Source organism: Anolis sagrei, chromosome 10 (genome assembly GCF_037176765.1).
Source record: "Anolis sagrei isolate rAnoSag1 chromosome 10, rAnoSag1.mat, whole genome shotgun sequence".
Taxonomy (NCBI): Eukaryota; Metazoa; Chordata; class Lepidosauria; order Squamata; family Dactyloidae; genus Anolis; species Anolis sagrei.
The window spans coordinates 13201056-13222310 of NC_090030.1; the positions used below are offsets into that span (position 1 = coordinate 13201056).

The 21255-nt window shown below is 39.9% G+C and overlaps 1 protein-coding gene across 3 annotated transcripts in view; it reads right to left on the reverse strand.

The window, feature by feature from the left end:
• HDX (highly divergent homeobox) overlaps positions 1-21255 on the reverse strand; it is a 56697-nt gene that overhangs the window by 26385 nt on the left and 9057 nt on the right. For 2 of the 3 annotated variants that reach the window (XM_060756294.2, XM_060756295.2), the window contains 3 exons: positions 12162-13280; positions 8435-8488; positions 1924-2070 (listed from right to left, as the gene is read on the reverse strand). In XM_060756294.2, coding sequence (XP_060612277.1) covers positions 1924-2070; positions 8435-8488; positions 12162-13280 — 1320 coding nt within the window. Of the gene's footprint in view, positions 1-1923; positions 2071-8434; positions 8489-12161; positions 13281-19181; positions 19349-21255 lie in introns of those variants that run through there. The other variant, XM_060756297.2, reaches the window with a different exon arrangement.

The window sequence follows — 21255 nt, forward strand, 5'->3', positions numbered from 1 at the left end:
TATAATTTGAAAAAAAACAACATGAATGAATTCCTATGCACATTGCACATCTCTTATTTGTAGTGCAAAAAAAACACTTTAAAACAATACAATAATTAAAATGAAGAACAATTTTAACAAATATAAATTTATTAGTATTTCAATGGGAAATGTGGAACTGCTTTTGGCTGATGAGATAGGATTGTTGTTAGTGTGTGCTTTCAAGTCATTTCAGACTTAGGTTGACCCTGAGCGAGGGCCGGGTAAATGACCTTGGAGGGCCGTACCCGGCCCCCGGGCCTTAGTTTGAGGACCACTGGTTTATACCCTACTATGTTCACCAAGCCACTAAGCTCACTTCCGGGAACATCACTAAGAGAATATTAGCTTGCCTAGAGCTACACATTTATTTATTATTTATACACATTTATTTATTTATTTACTTTATTTGTATACCGCTGTTCTCAGCCCTTAGGAGACTCACAGTGGTTAACAACAGTAGCAGCAAAAATTCAATGCGACAACAACAACATATTAAAAACAATTAACACAATAACAGACTAATCAATTAACGACAATAACCATTCACTGGCGTCTCATAACTGAAAACATGATCCAAACTCGACATCCGTTGTTCCGTTCCTATATTCATTGTACTGCCTATTCAAATGCCTGTTCAAATAACCAGGTTTTCACTTTTCTCCGAAATACCATTAGTGATGGAGCCGATCTGATGTCCGTGGGAAGGGCGTTCCACAGCCAAGGGGCCACCACCGAGAAGGCCCTGTCTCTCATCCCCGCCAACCAAGCTTGTGTTGCAGGCGGGATCGAGAGCAGGGCCTCCCCGGAAGATCTCAAAGTCCTAGTGGGTTCATAGGCAGAGATGCGATCGGATAGGTAACTTGGGCCGGAACCGTTTAGGGTTTTATAGGCCAACGCCAGCACTTTGAATTGAGCCCGGTAGCAAATTGTATTTATACCCATTTACTGTATTTATACCCCGCTCTTCTCAACCCGAAGGGGACTCAGAAAACAAGCTCCCCAGAATTGAACCAAACTTGGCACACAGTTCTCCCATGACCAACAGAAAATACTGGAAGGGTTTGGTGGGCAGCGTCCTTTGGTTTTGGAGTTCTAGTTCACCTACATCCAGAGATCACTGTGGACTCAAACAATGATGGATCTGAACCAAACTCTACACGAATACTCAATATGCCCAAATGTGAACACTGGTGGAGTTTGGGGAAAATAGAATCTTGACATTTGGGAGTTGTAGTTGCTGAGATTCATAGTTCACCTACAATTACAGAGCATTCTGAACCCCACCAACGATAGAATTGGGCCAAATCTCCCACACAGAACCCCCATGACCACCAGAGTGGGCCACAGCAACGCGTGGCAGGGGATGGCTAGTCATTAATAAAGACGTTGAACAGGACTGGGCCCAGGACGGAACACTGCTTATGGCACTTCACTCGTCACTTGTTTCCAGGATGAAGAGGATGCATTGACCTATGTGAAGAGGAAAAATGAAACTTGGCCTATGTGAAGCATTGCTTCTGACATTAAGCTGCAGCCTTACTATATTAGCGACTGCTCCCTTTTGCTCCAAAGCAGTTTTATATTTTGTTCTCAAAAGACTCTTGCTTTTTCTAAAAAAAGAAGAGAGAGAGCTCTTATATAAACCCCAGCCGCACTCCTGCACAACTTATATAAATCCCAGTCAAACATCCAGCTCGTGCTGCCGATCGATAAATGTCTCACCTGAGGGATTTTTAACTATAAATAGACAGGAAACAGCAAAAGAGCACTTCCTGACGCGGCCATTCATTATGTAACACGTGCAATCTATTTCAGTCTGCCTCATGCAATTTTTAAAAAAGCTTTCATCTCAGGCTATTTTTGCTCCGGCAACCAAAAAGGAGAGGATGAGAGGTTTCTTACCCGCACTATTTCACAGTCAACATTCAGCTCCGCAGCAACCGCTTCAATTTTCTCTCTGCAAACTGAGCCAAGGCTAGTCATGCCCTTGTCCCAGTATTTCTTAAGGGTAGCTAAATCCCGGTCACTGAATTGTGTACGGTCCTGCAGCTGCAAAACAACATATATCGACTGTTTATTAAATGACAGAAGGCAGACAAGTAGCACAGAAACCAAACACCACAAAAGATCAAAGCCCTGTTCATAATTACTCGACTCAACAAAGTGTATCCTTGAACTGATTCATAATGTTATTCACAGAAGTTACTCTACACAGATTTGATAGGAGCTCAGCATAGATTATGACTGTCATAAGTATAAGCCTGGTCACCTGTATGGAATAAAAATCACTGCAATTTAACAGGAAACGCAGAGTAGCATGATTCACTATAATAAACAGTGAATCATTTTTCATTTCCTGGTCATGCCTTTGATAGCTAAGACAGGTCTTGTACTTTCCTTTTATACTAAAAGGGCTCCCTAAATTTGAACAGTTTTTTAGCCAAACATAAGTGATATGGCATTATCTATTATCTATCCCACCCTTCCTTCAGCCTGGAAGCTTTCTACCAGCTTCCAGGCTGCCAGGCTTCCGAAAGGGCCAGGATTTAGCACAGCGGGTTAATCGCCAGCTACAGAAAATCTTTTCCATTGAAAAGTTGACAGTTCAAGACCCTCCTTGGCTTATACTCAAGTCAAGGTTATCTATTATTTTACTCTGTTATTATTATTTTTATTACATTTATTATTTTACTTATTTATTACTACTAATAGTAAAGGTAAAGGTTTCCCCTGACATTAAGTCCAGTCGTGTCCAACTCTGGGGTGTGGTGCTCATCTCCATTTCTAAGCTGAAGAGCCGGCGTTGTCCATAGACACCTCCAAGATCATGTGGAGACTTGCTTGGTGACTGCATGGAGCGCTGCTACCTTCCTATTGCATGTTTTCGAACTGCTAGGTTGGCAGAAGCTGGGGCTGACAGCAGAAGCTCATGCTGCTCCCCGGATTCGAACCTGCGACCTTTCGGTCAACAAGCTTAGCAGCTCAGTGGTTTAACCCATTGTGCCACCAGAGGCTCCTCATTATTATTATGACATTTTCATTATTTTAGTACACTATTATTATTATTATTATTATTATTATTATATTTGTAATAATAATAGAGTAAAATAATGGAAGTGTAATAAAATATTAACATTTATTATTTTACTCTATTTATTATTATTACATTCCTTTTTTTCTATCAATATTATTACATCATTATTTTACTCTATTAATACTGTTATTATGACATTTACATTATTTTAGTACATTATTATTATTATTATTATTATTACATTTGTAATAATAATAGAGTAAAATAATGGAAATGTAATAACAACATTATTAATACAGTAAAATAATAAATGTAATAAGGTAATAATAATAGAGTAAGATAATGGAAATGTAATAATAATAATAATAATAATAATGTATTAAAATAATGGAAATGTCATAATAACAGTATTAATAGAGTAAAATAATAAATCTAATAATAATAAAGTAAAATAATAAATGCAATAAAATAATAGAGTAAAATAATGTAAATGTAATAATAATAATAATAATAATGTACTAAAATAATGTAAATGTAATAACAGTATTAATAGAGTAAAATAATAAATCTAATAAAATAATAATAGAGAAAAATAATGTAAATGTAATAAATAATAATAATAATAATAGAGTAAAATAATGTAAATGTAATAATAATAATAATAATAATGTACTAAAATAATGGAAATGTAATAACAGTATTAATAGAGTAAAATAATAAATCTAATAAAATAATAATAGAGTAAAATAATGTAAATGTAATAAATAATAATAATAATAATAATAATAATAATAGAGTAAAATAATAAATAACATTAACACAAGTATAAGCCAAGGTGGGCTTTTTCAGCCTAAAAAAAGGCTTATACTCGAGTATAAATGGTACATTTGGCCGACACACCTACACACTTCAGCTGACACACAAATGTGTTGCGATATATAGTTTGGAAATCTCTGCTCTAGGTCTTTACTCAACATCAGAAAGACATCAAATATGACACCAAGCAAGTCTCCTCAGTGATTAGGATAAGAGAACCAGAAGAAGAAGAAGAAATGGAATAGAAAAATCAAGGAGAACCTCATTTCCTTCATTCCTGGGATATGCCTTCCCAATATGAATAACTATATTTTGAGTTGCAGCAACTGCCATCCATTGCCTTTGACTTTTCACAGAAATTTCAGAAGGCCTCAATGAAAAGAAAGTGGGGCAGAAGATTAGTTGGAGGCAAGCCCAAGAGATCAGACAAGGATTCTCGCCAGTCAAAGTCTTAGGAAGCAGGAGGTCTTAAAAAGTTATCCATGTAAACAAGCTCACTGACTGAAGATTTCACTTTGCCCTTTGGAGTATCACGGCTTGCGAAATCAATCGCATCTTGCCTGGTGTTAAATCCATCAGTCACGTTACACATTCTGAAGGACAGGTTGTCAGACAGCTTTCTGGCAAAGAGTGTCAATTAATTCACTATAAAAAGCAGCCCTCGTGGCTACGTGGAGGCTTGCCTCTCCAAAATGCTCAAGATTGCACATGGTTTCTCATGTGTGAAGGTCAACATTGGCTTCTTTTCAAGATTAGACAAGGGAATCCGGAAAAGAGAGTATTGGCTCTTTCCAACAGCCTAAGCTTTTCTTTATCAACATACCCTCTGAGTATAGTACAAAAGTACACCCCATATGAATAGATTTCAATAGGGCCTTAATAGTAGAAGTGTGGGCAGTGTACCATTGATAGTAACTACAAAGGAAAAAAAAGCATATAGAAAATAAGGTGGTATTTGGAAGAATGTCATCTTTCTCTTATCCGTCAGCTTTAATTTTGTTGTATAAGTTTCCTCTGCATTTTGTTTTAAAGCGTCAAGATTTTATACTTTTGATATTTCTAAAAATAGTACCTCAAAACAGTACAATGTAGTTTTTGGCTCTGTATTTTCTTTGTAACACTGTGGGTTGTGGGTTGTTGTGAGTTTTTTGGGCTGTATGGCCATGTTCCAGAAGCATTCTCTCTTGACGTTTCGCCCACATCTATGGAAGGCATCCCCAGAGATTGTGAGGTCTGATGGAAACTAGGAAAAAAGGGTTTATATATCTATGGAATAATGTCCAGGGTGGGAGAAAGAACTCTTCTCTGTTGAAGGCAAATAAGTGCAAAAAGGATCTGCAAACCCCACCTTCTCCAAGGTGAAATGCTGGACCACTCCAATAACCACTATGTCAATCTATACAGAGAAGCCATTGAAATCCACAAGCATGTGGACAATTTCAACAGAAAGGAGGAAACCATGAAAATTAACAAAATGTGGCTACCAGTATTTAAAATCAGGACAGTAAAGAAAGAGGAACACTCAGAAAACTGGGAATTCCAGACAAGAAACAATCAGGATCAGTTAACACCTTTCAACAAAGGATCCTCCGAACAGGAAGCAGCCAGGCTTTGAAGCTGCAAGATTATTATTATTTGTCGTGTCAGGAGCAACCACTCCTGTTGTGAGAGAATTGGCCGTCTGCAAGGACGTTGCCCAGGGGACGCCTGGATGATTTTTGATGTTTTATCATTCTTGTGGGAGGCTTCTCTCATGTCCCCGCATGAGGAGCTGGAGCTAATAGAGGGAGCTCATCCGCCTCTCCCTGGATTCAAGATTATTCAATACTAATCAAGGTAGCCAATTGCAACATTTGCACCGGCCTCCAATAAAAGCCTTCAACAACAAATTTGCACTGTATGAAGATCTTGCCTATCTATCTATCTATCTATCTATCCTCACAGTCAGTATTCATGGATAAACCTATAGCAGTAACATTAGTTAGAAGTCAAAATTAAACCTGCCAGTAAAAATTATCTCCTTCTAAGAAGAATTGCAATATATTCTCAAATGTTTAATAATAATAATAATAATAATAATAATAATGTATTGTTGAAGGCTTTCATGGCCGGAATCACTGGGTTGTTGTAGGTTTTTCTGGCTATATGGCCATGTTCTAGAAGCATTCTCTCCTGACATTTCACCTGCATCTATGGCAGGCATCCTCAGAGGTTATGAGGATGCCTGCCTCAAATGCAGGCGAAACGTCAGGAGAAAATGCTTCTAGAAAATGGCCATATAGCCCAAAAAACTTGCAACAACCCAATAATAATAACAATAACAATAATAATAATAATAAACAACTTTATTCATATTCCATTCTATCTCCCCGGAGGGACTCAGGGCGGATTCCAAACATAAAAGGCAAACATTCAATCCCCGAATACAACAACAACACATCCATATTTACAAAATTTAAACAACCCAAAATATAAAAAAACAAATGATGCCTCAACAATTAAAATTAAATAAAAACACAGCCTGTTATAACAGACATAAGACAAAAACTCAAACAGAATGGAAACAACAATTTCTGAGTTCCTTGGGGCAAATAGATCATTGCTCAAGATAACTATTGAGCTGGTGGGACTGATGTTATCAAAACAACTAGAAAAGCCTGGAAATGTGAAAAATAGTGTGGCACAGCTTTTTGGAAATGGAGAATAAAGCTTTAAAAACGAACATTGCTAATGGCGAGAGTAACAAAGACAGCTGTAACTGTTGGCTTTCAAAACCTATCTAGAATTTATAGTCCATTTGAACTAATTATTGAAAGCTCTTCTTTTTTACATTCTGCATGCCTCTTTATTAGTTTTGCCTCTCCTTTTTGTTTCATTTAATTAATTTAGAGGGAATGAGATCCAGGCTGCGTAGCACTATAGGAATAGGAGAATGCAATAAAAGAGAACTATAAATCTTGGAGTCCTGCGGTAAACCTTAAAGCTGTCCTGGAAAAATAACTATGCACTTCCTCTTCTTTTAGCATCTCTGGTTAACTATTTGACTATTAATTTGAGGTGGTGTTAAATAATCTGAATTCCAGCATATTACGATGCTTTTAAAATAATTCTAGGCCTGTTTGCAGACATTCTAGTCTAATGAATGGCATAATTTCAGGGCGCTCACGTAATCTTTTGTATTTGTACAGGGAATTGTATTCCAGTGATATTTTTTGAAAAGGAATGAAGCGCTTTGTAAATGTCACACTTTGATAACAAAACAAAACAACTAAATCAATTTGTAATCCAGAATAACCTTGGATGGTATTCTCAACCCAATATGCAACCCAATATGCAAATTTGTTTGGGAAAAAAGTGAGTATTTCTGCCTTTATTTATTTATTTATTTATGACATTTATATGTCGCCCTTCTCAGACCTGAAGGGGACTCAGAGATATATATATACAGACAATATATTATATTATTAGCATAGTACAATATCAGTATTATATATTACTATATTGTACTATACCATTATATTGTAATATTATTAGTAATATTGCATGTAGTATAAAATATATAATTATAATATTGTATTATTATTAGTAGTTTTATATTGTATTACATTATAATATTATAAACAGTATGTGTATATACAATATATTGTATTATATTGCTGTATATACTCTAGTATAAGCCTAGCTTTTCAGTCCATTTTTTAGGCTGAAAAAGTCTCCCCGGCTTATACTCGAGTCAATGTTATTTATTATTTTACTCTGTTGCTGTTATTATTATTATTATTATTATTATTATTATTACATTTATTATTTTATTATTGTTGTTACTATTACATTTTTTATTTTACTCTATTATTGTTTTTGTTACATTTATTATTTTACTGTATTGTTATTGTTACATTTATTATTTTACTCTATTATTGTTACATTTATTATTTTACTCTACTGTTATTGTTACATTTATTATTTTACTCTATTATTATTATTTTACTCTATTTATTATTATTGGGGGACATGTAAGCATATTTACATTGAAGAAGGTTAGAATAATAGTTTAATCAGAGTTGGATAGAATTAACTTAAATTACAGTTTTATATAAATATTCAAAAACATTTAACCTACTGATGCCTAAATTAATATAATTTTATTGGTATCTATTTTTATTTTGAAATTTACTAGTAGCTGCTGCATTTCCCACCCTTGGCTTATACTCGAGTCAATCCATTTTCCCAGTTTTTTGTCGTAAAATTAGGTACCTCGGCTTATATTCAGGTCAGCTTATACTCGAGTATATACGGTATATTATTATATTACATTATTAGTAACACGGGAGACAAGATGGAACTGTCTTCTGCCCCCCTCTGTCTTCACTCTGGACCTTTGGTAAACCTAGCCAACAGTTTCATATCTGCACTTTGCAAATTAAAAGACAGAAAGCAAGAGAGAAAGGGGATTTCATTTCAAACCAAAACCCCAAAACAGCTCTTAATTATAATAATTTGAAAAGTGCACCGTTAAAAATACAACTCTCTGGTCCACTTGCATCGTTCACAAAAATTACTTACTGCTCTTTTTCGGGAACAACCCGTAATCCAAGGCACAGTGAGGTTTCCTGAAATCTGTCGAGGGAAAGAGAATATTACGAACCAGGAACATCCACATATGTAAATTTACAGATTATACCAAATTGGAACAGTATCAACACACTTGATCAAAAGGCCCAAGTATAAAATTGTGCCCACCTCTATCACATTCAGCATCAATATTACTTCTCCATAAATCTTTGGGTTCAGATATAGTGACCCACACTCCCTGCTCTGCTCCTCTACCTGGTTTCAGCAAAGCTTCATGGCTTTCATAAACCAGTTTACGAAGAAATCAGACCTCCAAATCAGGATCTAATCAGCTTTGTATACAATTGATTAGAAACAGCTTTTAAAGTCACAATTCCTCAAATCAGATATATATAGATGTCATCTTTTTTTATTGAGGAAGGCATTTTGCTCATGATTAATGTGTCAAGTAGATAATATGTTATATGTTGTATTATCGTTTACTCTTTCATGTTTTTATGCCCCGGTGGTGCAGTGGGTTAAACCCCTGTGCTGGCAGGACTAAAGAACGACAGGTCGCAGGTTCGAATCTGGGGAGAGGTGGATGAGCTCCCTCTACCAACTCCAGCTCCTCATGCGGGGACATGAGAGAAGCCTCCCACAAGGATGATAAAAACATCAAATCATCCGGGTGTCCCTTGGGCAACGTCCTTGCAGACGGCCAATTCTCTCATACCAGAAGCGACTTGCAGTTTCTCAATTCTCTCCTGACACAACAAAAAAAAAACCAAAATAATTGTTTTGCTTTTATTTTAAAAACCCTCTGTACAAATATTTTCGGTTCGGGGTACTCTGTTTTTCATTGATAGACCCTGTACAATTTGAAAATGTTAAAGTCTAGACCAGTGGTTCTCAACCTGTGGGTCGCCAGATGTTTTGGCCTTCAGCTCCCAGAAATCCTAACAGCTAGTAAACTGGCTGGGATTTCTGGGAGTTGTAGGCCAAAACACCTGGGGACCCACAGGTTGAGAACCACTGGTCTAGACATGAAATCTAGTCATGTTTGACTCTGGGAGATAGAGCTCATCTCATTTCTAAGCTTAAGAGCAGGCGATGTCCATAGACACCTCCAAAGTCGTGTGGCCAGCATGACTGCATGGAGCGCCATTACCTTCCCACCAGAGCAGTACCTATTGATCCACTCACCTTTGCATGTTTTCGAACTGTTAGGTTGGCAGAAGCTGGGCCTAACAGTGGAAGCTCACCCCACTCCTCGGATTCGAACTGCTGACCTTTCAGTCAGCAAGTTCAGCAGCTCTGTGGTTTAACCCGCTGCACCACCGGGGGCTCCATGCAATTTGAAAGGCATGGTATATATTATATAATAATTAAATAAAATGGTTTCTTAAGAAATTGTGGCTTAAGAGATCAAGAATGTTTTGTAAACAGGTGTGTCTGTGGACAGGAGAGAGCAAATATTGCAGGGGAAATGCACACACACACACACACACACAGATGTCTAGATAGATATAAACATAGATATATAAGGCTTACAAATATTGCAAGAGGGAAATGCACATATAGAGAGGGGATTTGCAAACGTTTCAGGGAGAAGTGCATATGTGAAATTAGTATATATAATTATAGATCTATATCTACCTCTGCATTGTTTATACAGGCATTGGATGTTTGCCTGTTAGTATGCTGGAAGCCAGCCTGAGTCCCTATGGTGAGATATGGCAGGATACAAATGAAGTTCTATTATTATTATTATTATTATTATTATTATTATTATTATGTTATTGTTGATACCATATTGTTTTTGTTGACCCTACTTTTGCATCTTACAGAGTTAGTTTACTGTTTTTCTTTGAAATATGGTAAATATTCAAAAACATTGAACCTACTGATGTCTCAATTAATGTAATTTTATTATTTATTTATTTATGACATTTATATGCCGCCCTTCTCACCCCGAAGGGGACTCAGAGCGGCTTACAAGATATATATATATACATACAATATATTATATTATTAGCATAGTACAATATCAGTATTATATATTACTATATTGTACTATACCAAAATATCGTAATATTATTAGTAATATTGCATGTAGTATAAAATATATAATAATATTGCATTATTATTAGTAGTATTATATTGTATTCCATTATAAAATTTTATTGGTATCTATTTTTATTTTGAAATTTACCAGTAGCGGCTGCATTTCCCACCCTAAGCTTATACTCGAGTTAATATGTTTCCCAAGTTTTTTTGTGGTAAAATTAGGTGTCTCGGATTACATTCGAGTTGGCTTATGCTTGAGTATATATGGTACTTTCCACACATTTCATTATTGCCATTTATGAACCATCTAGGACCTTAAGATCGTCTGGGGAGGCCCTGCTCTCGTTACCACCTCGTCACAAGTATGTTTGGCGGAGACGAGAGACAGAGCCTTCTCGGTAGTGGCCCCTCAGCTATGGAACGCCCTCCCTATAGATATTAGATCGGCCACCTCCCTTTTAACATTCCGGAAACGAGTCAAGATGTGACGTTTTGAACAAGCATTTCCAAATGCAGAATAACTGACATAGGAAAATGGAACTACAACAATGAGACCGGACAACGTTTTTAACAAGGAGACACTATGAATTTATATTTTATTGATATGTTTATTTTTTATTATATGTTATGTTTTAATTGTATTTATGATATGTAAGCATTGAATTTTACCCTGTTAACTGCCTTGAGTTACCCACGGGCTGAGAAAGGCGGTATACAAATACAATAAATCTATATAAATAAAAACGTAATGCTCGTTTGTGGAATTAACAGAACTCAAAAACCACTGGATGAATTGACACCAAATTTGGACACAAGACACCTAACAACCCAATGTATGTCCTTCACTCAAAAAAATTGATTTTGTCATTTGGGAGTTGTAGTTGCTGAGATTTATAGTTCACCTACAATCAAAAAGCATTCTGAACCCCACCAAATTGAACCAAACTTGGCACACAGAACTCCCATGACCGACAGAAAATACTGGAAGAGTTTGGTGGGCAGTGTCCTTTGGTTTTGGAGTTGTAGTTCACCTGCATCCAGAGATCACTGTAGACTGAAACAATGATGGATCTGGACCAAACTCTAAGACGAATACTCAATATGCCCAAATGTGAACACTGGTGGAGTTTGGGGAAAATAGAATCTTGACATTTGGGGGTTGTAGTTGCTGGGAGGTGATTGTAGGTGTAGTTCACCTACAATCACAGAGCTTTCTGAACCCCATCAACGATAGAATTGGGGCAAACCTCCCACACAGAACCCCCATGACCACCAGAGTGGGCCACAGCAACGCTTGGCAGGGAACGGCTACTAAATAAATAAATGTATGTATAGGTGCATATCTCTTATAAGGGATTGGCTTATCATCCAGTTCGGGAGTAAAATGGTGTGTGTCTAATAAGGTCATGTCACCAATGTGAAATGTTTGGAAAGCTGTTTTAGAGGAATCCAGCAGCCTTTTTACTTCTGCCTCCACTCGACTGGGAGAAAAAGTGCTTAAGTAAAGAATATGCAATCTTTCTGCACAAAACAGTTTTCTCGACAAGGCACGCATGCTACAGACTCAGCTCATGCCAATGAAGTTAACCAGCTGGAACCCCTGCTGTGTTACAACAAAGAGAGAGAAAGAGAACAGCCTTAACGTCTTGAGTCTTAAAACACCAATTACCTGGTAATTATTTTGGTTTTGGGATAACCTTAGCTGATTGGATGCTCCAAAATGGGAAGAAAGGTTACTCCTTGAGGGGTAGGAACTGCTGTACAGTGTACTGGATGCGGTATGCAAGGAGGTCCGTGGAGGCAAGCGATAGTCTCTGTTGTGATACAGAATATTGTCATGCAAGTTCCTGGCATTCATCATATGTGAACTGGAGCTGACGCTTCTGCCTGACCCAGACAGACCTGTGCCTGGGTTCTGGACTCTGAGGGACGTTCCGCTCAGCCTTGAATAATTCTGTATCTGGGCACCCATTGATGCCAACTCTTCTTCCCTAGCATATTCGTCGTCCACATCACCAGTTTCCATTGCAATTGATAAACAACTGCTTTCGCTTGAACTAGGCAATGACTTCTGGGCGTTTCCTCCCAGGATTCTCTGAGGTTGATCGGTAACAGCTAAGGAAAAAACCTCCCGTATTTCCAAGTTGTGCGTGCTGCAGGAAGGATCTCTGATGTTAGCCCTTTGTCCGGACGGCATGTGAGAGGCAAGGATGGGGTGCTCCGGCTTCTGGAGCCTTTGGCACCCCATCGGCTCCACTCTGCAGGGTCTGTGGCACAACACAGGCTTCTGAGGTAGTACCAACTCTGCAGTCTGAACAGAAGAGCCACCGTAGCTTTTCTTTGTGTGGTTATAAATGGAGTTTCCCGAGTTCAGCACGCTCGTTTGTCTCGAAAGAATGATCGTTTTTTCCCCCAGAAAGAGCGAAGCGTTTTTGCAGTGAGGGCCTTGCCGGGCCACTGCAATGTGCTGCCTCTGAAATTCGGGATCGCTTTTCCCAGGAGGTCTCGGAAGAGAGTTTTTATGCATATCATTCATCAGTGTGTTCGTCTGTTTTGTGGACATCAGCCTGCCTGTTGAGGTTGGATTATATATGCCAGTGACTATGACATCGCTGTTGGAGGATGTCCAAGACGACTGCTGGCTCTGGGAGCGTGCAATGCTGACCACGTTGCGGACCGCCACTTCCGGAGGCACCGTCAGTGTGTTGGCAACAGTCCCCGAAGGAGTCCCTCCAGAATCCACCACATTCTTGCTGCTCATCTTTCTTCTTTTGTTGCCAACCCAGGTCTGCAGAAACAAAAGCATTGGTCAGCAAAGTCTCTAACCCACATTCATTCCAGTCAGGCCAAAATTCATAGAGATGTTCCTTATGTCAACAGGCATATAAAGAACATCTAACTTTTAGGTCAGTGGTTCTCAACCTCCCTAATGCTGCGGCCCCTTAATGCAGTTCCTCATGTTGTGGTGACCCGTAGCCATAAAATTATTTTCATTGCTATTAATAGCTGTAATTTCACTACTGTTATGAATCATAATGTAAATATCTGATTTGCAGGATGTATTTTCATTCACTGGACCACATCTGGCACAAATACCTGATATGCCCAAATTTGAATGTTGATGGGGTCAGAGGGGATTGATTTTATCATTTGGGAGTTGTAGTTGCTGGGATTTATAGTTCACCTACAATCAAAGAGCCTTCTGAACCCCACCAATGATGGATTTGAACCAAACGTGGCACACGGAACTCCCATGATCAACAGAAAATACTGGAAGGGTTTGGTGGGCATTGGCCTTGAGTTTTGGAGTTGTAGTTCACCTACAGCCAGAGAGCAATGTGGACTCAAACAATGATATATCTGGGCCAAACTTGGCACGGATACTCAATATGCCCAAATGTGAACACTAGTCGAGTTTGGGGGAAAAGAGACTTTGACATTTGGAAGTTGCTGGGATTTATAGTTCGCCTACAATCAAAGAGCATTCTGAACCCCACCAATGACAGAACTGAGCCAATCTTCCCACAGAGAGCCCCCATGATCAACAGAAAATACTTGTTTTCTGATGGTCTTTGGTGACCCCTCTGACATCCCTCATGACCCCCACAGGGGTCCTGACCCTCAGGTTGAGAAACACTGCTCTAGGTAGTCACAGGATGCATCTAAACCACACATGGGAAACCTCAGCCCTCCAGGTGTTTTGGACTTCAACTCCCACAATTCCTAACAGTCTGTAGACATCTGGAGGACTGAGATATGCCCATGCCTGATCTACACTGTAGAAGTAATGCAGTTTAACACCACTTAAATTGCCATGGCTCAATGCTATGGAATCCTGGGAGTTGTTTGGTGAGGCACCAGCACCCTTTGGTAGAGGGGACTAGAGATCTTACAAAACTACAACTCCCGTGATTCTATAGCATGGAACCATGGTAATAAAATGGTGTCAAACCATGTTAATTCTGCAGTGTTGAAGCACTTTAATTACAGCTTTCCAGCTTCTGTCCTCTTCACGTATTCCATGCTCCATCCATAAACAAGCTATCAGAGAGTAAGATTCCCCAGTGGCTTTATCTCTTTATCTCCCTCTTCTAAGAAAGACACAGAAAAGATGCTAAGCCATAGACTTTCTGGCTTCCAGCCCTTGAATTCTCCAAAGAGTTCAGTGTGAATTTTTAGCCAGCTTTAGTGACTATATATTAAACAGAATATCAATGCACGGATAACAAGACCTACGATCCATACTGTGCAAAGTTCCAGCTATGCATTACAGATCAAACATCTGTTAAAGTTGCAAGAAAACAGACAAGCTATTGATCAACTGGCTCACCAAGCTGAGAATGGACAGCTAAGTGGCAGAGGCCCTGTTTTGCTTTGAAATCTTTGAGAAATCTAGCCATTTAATATCTACATGCAGAACGAAGCCTTCACAGGTCATTTTAGAAACAGGTTATAGAGAAGGTTTTTAAAGTCTGTATAAAAATAGTTGTTTAGACAAAAAAAAAACCCATAAATTTTCTTTGATTTTAATGCCATCACATTTTGAAAACAATTTAAAAAAAATAAACTCGGCACCACAGAAACCACTTACATTATTAGTTAGTTCAACTAAATATTGGATTTTAATTACAGATATTAAGAAAGGTGAAAACCTAGCTTTTTGAGTAGTCCTTCCCAAATGCAGCATAATTATACAAAATCATGGAATGACTTGACAATGCAATTGAATAATGACTTTGACAAGGAAACGCTCACAACAATGTTCTTATGGCTTTGAACGGTTTTCTATATTATTATATTTTATGCTAAATGTTTTTAACAGTATGTTATGATTGTTTTATTTGCTTATAATTATTGAGGCATCAAATTGTTGCATGATAAGACGCATATAAAATAAATAAATAAAATTAAATAAACTGTGAACTGCCCTGAGTCGCCTTTGAGCTGAGAAAGGTGGTATATAAATGTGGTAAATAAATAAATATTCTTTCAACTTCCATCTTACAAAGAATGAGTGAAGATGCCAATAAACACTGGCTGCTCCTACTTGCTCTTCCAACAAGCAAAAGCAGTTAAATATATTCAAAAACGTAATGTTGGTGGACAGGAAAAGAGACTAAAAGGTGAGCTTAAAGCCAACCTTAAAAACTGTGGCAAAGACATGAGAACTGGGAAGTCCTGGCCCTTGAGAGCTCTAACTGGAGGTCAGCTGTGACCAGCAGTGCTGCAAAATTCAAAGAGGCACGAGGGTGAAAAGGAGAAACGCGCCAAGAGGAAGGCACATCAAGCCAACCCTGACCAGGACCACCTGGAAACCTATGCCCTCACTGCGAGAGAACATGCAGATCAATAATAGGGCTCTACAGCCACCTGGATGTGGATGTGGCTCTTAATGAGACATGCCGCATTATCACAGGGTGTCTGCGCCCTACACCACTGCAGAAATTACACTGTCTAGCCGGTATTGCACTACCTGACATCTGCCGGGAAGTAGCAACCAATAGTGAAAGGACCAAGGCAGTGACATCTCCAGCCCATCCCTTGTTTGGGTATCAGCCAGAACGTCAACGACTTAAATCAAGACATAGTTTTCTAAGATCTACAGAGACACTCGCTGGAACACCCCAGCAAGCGAGAATCCAAAAGTGGCAGGTTCAAACCCAGAACCTCAATCAATGGCTGATACCAAATGGAAGACTTCCTCCTGGGCACACAGAAAACTGGGCGACTTGGAAGGCGCTGAACAGACTGCGCTCTGGCACCACGAGATGCAGAGTTAATCTTAAGAAATAGGGCTACAAAGGGGAATCCACAACATGCGAGTGTGGAGAAGAGCAAACTACAGACCACCTGCTGCAATGCAACCTGAGCCCTGCTACATGCACAATGGAGGACCTTCTTATAGTAACACCAGAATCACTCCAGGTGGTCAGCTACTGGTCAAAGGACATTTAATCAACTACCAAGCTTGCAAATTCTGTGTTTTGTCTGTTTGTTTGTTTTTGTTAAAAATGTAGTACGAATGTCTGGTTGCTGATGACACGATAAATAAATAAATAAATAAATAAATACAGCCACCTACGGATCCACCACCAAGACACTACACTTGGAGGACCACCAAGCTACGAGGGAATTGCCTAAGTAAGTAAGCATTCAAAAAATTCTATCCATGGGTAATTTAATGAAAGGGAGGCTAAGTTCTCAGTATGGGAAAAGCCACTTAGGACTCACGGTGGCACAAAACCACTGGTAGCAACTGTAGTGCAATATATTGCAAAACTGTATCTCTTTCCTTTTCCAGAACAAATCTGAGAAGGAACATTGCCATGTGTATGTGGCAGTGCTGAAGTTCAGTGGCAAACCTGTATCAGCATGGATTGGGGAGATGGAGGTGGGGTACAAGAATAAAGTTGTAGTTGTAGTAGTAGTAGTAGTAGTTGTTGTTATTATTATTATTATTATCTTGGATTTCAATGCCATTACATTTTGAAAACTTAAAAAAAAAAACTCGGCACCAGAAACCACTTACATTATTAGTTAGTTCAATTAAATATTGGATTTTAATTACAGATATTAAGAAAGGAGAAAACCTAGCTTTTTGAGCAGGCCTTCCCAAACGCAGCATAATTATACGAAACCATGGAATAACTTGACGATGCACTATCCCTATTATTATTATTATTATTATTATTATTATTATTAGGGAAGCCTCCCACAGGATGGAAACACATCCGGGGCAGCGTCTCTGCAGACAGCAAATTCTCTCACACCAGAAATGATTTGCAGTTTCTCAAGTCGCTTCTGATATGATAAAAAAAAAATCCTAGAAAAGCCAGATTTCTATGCATTTTCCATAGACATCATTTATCTTGTCACAGAAATTGTAGCACAGCAGATTTTCTTAGGAAGTAATCACACAAGAATCCACAGCCAAATGTCTAGAGGATTATTCCCAAATGGCAATCCCTGTCTGAAGATCATGGAAAGACAATGTGATAGAGCCATTCACCATGTGAACAACTCGGCAGAATCTTCACAAGAGAAATAGCCATTTCCCAACATCATGTAATGTGAAGCGGATGCAAAGATGTTTCATGCATTGAGGTGATCCACATAGTTAGCAAGTATCACACATTACAACCACTGAAGTTACCCCAGTACAGAAGCAAACCTTACACCTTCACATAGGAAACTAACATAAAGAGTTGCCACGGGTTTAAAGTAAAAACAAAAAAGTGCAAAAGTGCTCCAGACCACCTATCCTCCCAAAAAAAACCCCAAACAAACAAAGAAATAACCATGAAGGTAAAGGTTTCCCCTTGACATTAAGTCTAGTCAAGTCCAACTCTGGGGGTGGGGGGGTGGGGGGGGGGTTGATGCTCATCTCCATTTCTAAGCCAAAGAGTTGGCATTGTCCATATTTATTTATTTATTTATAACTTTTATATCCCGATCTTCTCACCTCCGTAGAGGGACTCAGACCGGCTTACAGCAAGGATTCAATGCTACTAATACAAGTGAAAACATCATACAACAATACAAGATTAAAATACATATATACCAAATCGCCAAGGTAAAATCATGTTCAATTCAGTCCGCATATGTGGTCATTCACTTGTGTCTGTAACCAGTCTCAGCCATTATTCTACAAATGCTTTGTTCCATAACCAGGATTTCACTAGCCTCCTGAAGGACAAGAGGGAGGGGGCAGATCTAATCTCGCTCGGGAGAGAGTTCCATAGCTGAGGGGCCACCACAGAGAAGGGCCTGTGTCTCGTTCCCACCAAACGCACTTGCGAAGGTGGTGGGACTGAGAGCAGGGCCTCTCTGGAAGATCTTAACATCCTTGATGGTTCATAGGGGAGAATACGTTCGGACAGGTAAACTGGGCCAGAACAGTATAGGGATTTATAGGTTATAACCAGCACTTTAAATTGTGCTCGGAAGCTAATTGGCAGCCAGTGGACCTGGTGCAGCAAGGGAGATGTGCGCTCCCTATACCCAGCTCCCGTCAGTAGCCTAGCTGCCGAGTGCTGGACTAATTGCAGCTTCCGGGCAGTCTTCAGAGGCAACCCCATGTGGAGAGCATTGCAGTAATCTATACGGGATGTAACATAGGTCATGTGGCCGGAATGACTGCATGAAGCATTATTACCTTCCCACCAAAGCAGTACCTATGGATCTACTCATATTTGCATGTATTTGAATTGCTAGGTTGACAGAAGCTGGGTCTAGCAATGGAAGCTCCCCCCGTGCCGCAGATTCGAACCGCTGACCTTTCAGTCAGCAAATTCTGCAGCTTTGCGGTTTAACCTGCTGCACTACCACAGCCCCTATAACCCTGAAATGAAGGAGAGAAGGAGAAACCCACACAACCCTATATCGCAGAATATTAAGGCAGGAAATCCCACATTATCTGATTGTGGACTCAGATAACGCAGTTCAAAGCAGATATTGTGGGATAAAGAGCTGTGTGAAAGCCCCCCCCCCCCCAAAAAAAAAAAGGAGACGGGAGGAGGGTTGATGAAAACTTTCTGCTTTGTGAAGCAAGTGACTGCCTAGCACTTTGTGAACATTACAGGCACGAAAATGAGAACAAAGGGATTTGCTGACAGTCACTCTAAGTAATAGTACACAACATCAGAACATGATAATCAGTAAGAGTCAGGGGGGAATTGAAAAGACTCACAGCCCCTCTCGGCTTGCCACCCAGGGAGAATCCAACCACGTCCATGCAGGACCACAGGGCAGGAGGGAGCCATGAGTCTCCAACCCTAAAGGGCCTCCTGCTAAGCAAACAGACTGTCCCCCTCCTCTCCCACTCCTTTCCAGGCAAGGCTTCACCATTTACTTGCTTCTAAAATTAGCCCTGAGCAGATTAGAGCAAGCCGTCCAGCGCAGAGCCATGTGATGCATTTCCTCCACTCTGACTCTCTCCTCTCTTGGGATCCTCCTGCTTTTGCTGCTATAGGGCAGAGGACCCCCCCCCCCCCCCCCCAGAGACCCCCTTCAGGAATTCTTACAACTTCAATCAATTATATTGCTGGGTTGATTAATTTTATCACTAGTTGGGAAATCTATGGACTTAACCCAAGGAAAGGGGAAGATTTAATTTAGTTGCTAATTTAATAAATTATTTCAGTATTTACAAACCAGTAGCAGGTATTCTTTCTGCCACTAGCACTGGGCCCTTCCAGACAGGCCCTATATCCCAGGATATGATCCCAGGCAGGCCCGTAGCCAGGATTTTGATTGGGGGGGGGGGGGGGGGAGAGTTTGATTCGGGGGGGGGGGGGGGTGTCTGTTTGAAAGAGGGTCTACCCTAGCAAACCTTTTGTATCGTTACCCCAATACCTCCATGCATATGGGATATATTGAGCATGGTGATCAGGTCATGATATGTATAAACATAACAGTTTAAATAATGCACCAGTAAGGCCTTCTCGTGGACCACCATGAGAATTTCGGGGGACGGGACTGAAGCCCCTCGAGCTCCCCCCCGGCTACATGCCTGATCCCAGGTTTTCTGCTTTAAACTGGATTATATGAGTCCACACTGCCAGATAATTTGGGATAAACAGAAAACCTGGGATCAGATCCTGGGATATGTAGCCTGTCTGGAAGAGCCCACAGTCATCTCATTTCCTTCTAGGATCCCAACAAAGTCAACTACCTAGCAAGATTATGGCTGCCAATTTAAACATAGCTCTTGCTGTAAGGTAAAGGTAGGTATTTATTTATTTAAAACATTTATATTCTGCCCTTCTCACCCCGAAGGGGACTCAGGGCGGAGCACAGCATATATACGGCAAACATTCAATGCCGGGACAAGAATTCATACGAGTATGCATAAACATTAAAAACATTTATCAAAATATTAAAATACACCCTTTAAAACCATCATTGGTCATCTGTGTCAAATCTAAATTGGCCTGGTAAAGTTTCGTATCGCTGCCTTATTGCCCTGTCCTGAAAGCTTGGTCCCACAGCCAAGTTTTTACCATTCTTCTAAAGGACAGGAGGGAGGGGGCCGATCTGATCTCACCAGGAAGGGAGTTCCATAGCCGGGGGGCAATCACTGAGAAGGCCCTGTCTCTCGTCCCCACCAGTCACGCCTGTAACAATGGTGGGATGGAGAGCAGGGCCTCCCCAGAGGATCTTAATCTCTGCGATGGTTCATAGGGGGAGGTGCGTTCGGACAGGTAAATTGGGCTGGGGCCGTTTAGGGCTTTACAGGCCAAAGCCAGCACTTTGAATTGTGCCCGGTGGCAAACTGGCAACCAGTGGAGCTGGCTTAACATGGGAGTTGTGTGCTGCCTGTGTGCCACCCCAGTTATTAATCTAGCTAAAGATTTCTCCCTGACATTAAGTCCAGTCATGTCCAACTCATCTCATGCTCATCTCCATTTCTAAGCCAAAGAGCCAGCATTGTCCGTAGACACCTCCAAGGTCATGTGGCCAGTATGGCTGCATGGAATGCCATTACCTTCCCACCAGAACGGTACATATTGATCTACTCACATTTGCATGTTTTCGAACTGCTCAGTTGGCAGAAGCTGGGGCTAACAGCGGGAGCTTACCCTGCTCCCTGGATTCGAACCTGTTACCTTTTGGTCAACAAGTTCAGCAGCTCAGCGGTTTAAACCACCTCACTACCGGGGGCTCCGGAATAGCCATAGAGCTGCAGATTCTTCCTTAAAGTTTTTGTTTTTTGTTTTTGTTTTTTGTCGTGTCAGGAGCAACTTGAGAAACTGCAAGTCACT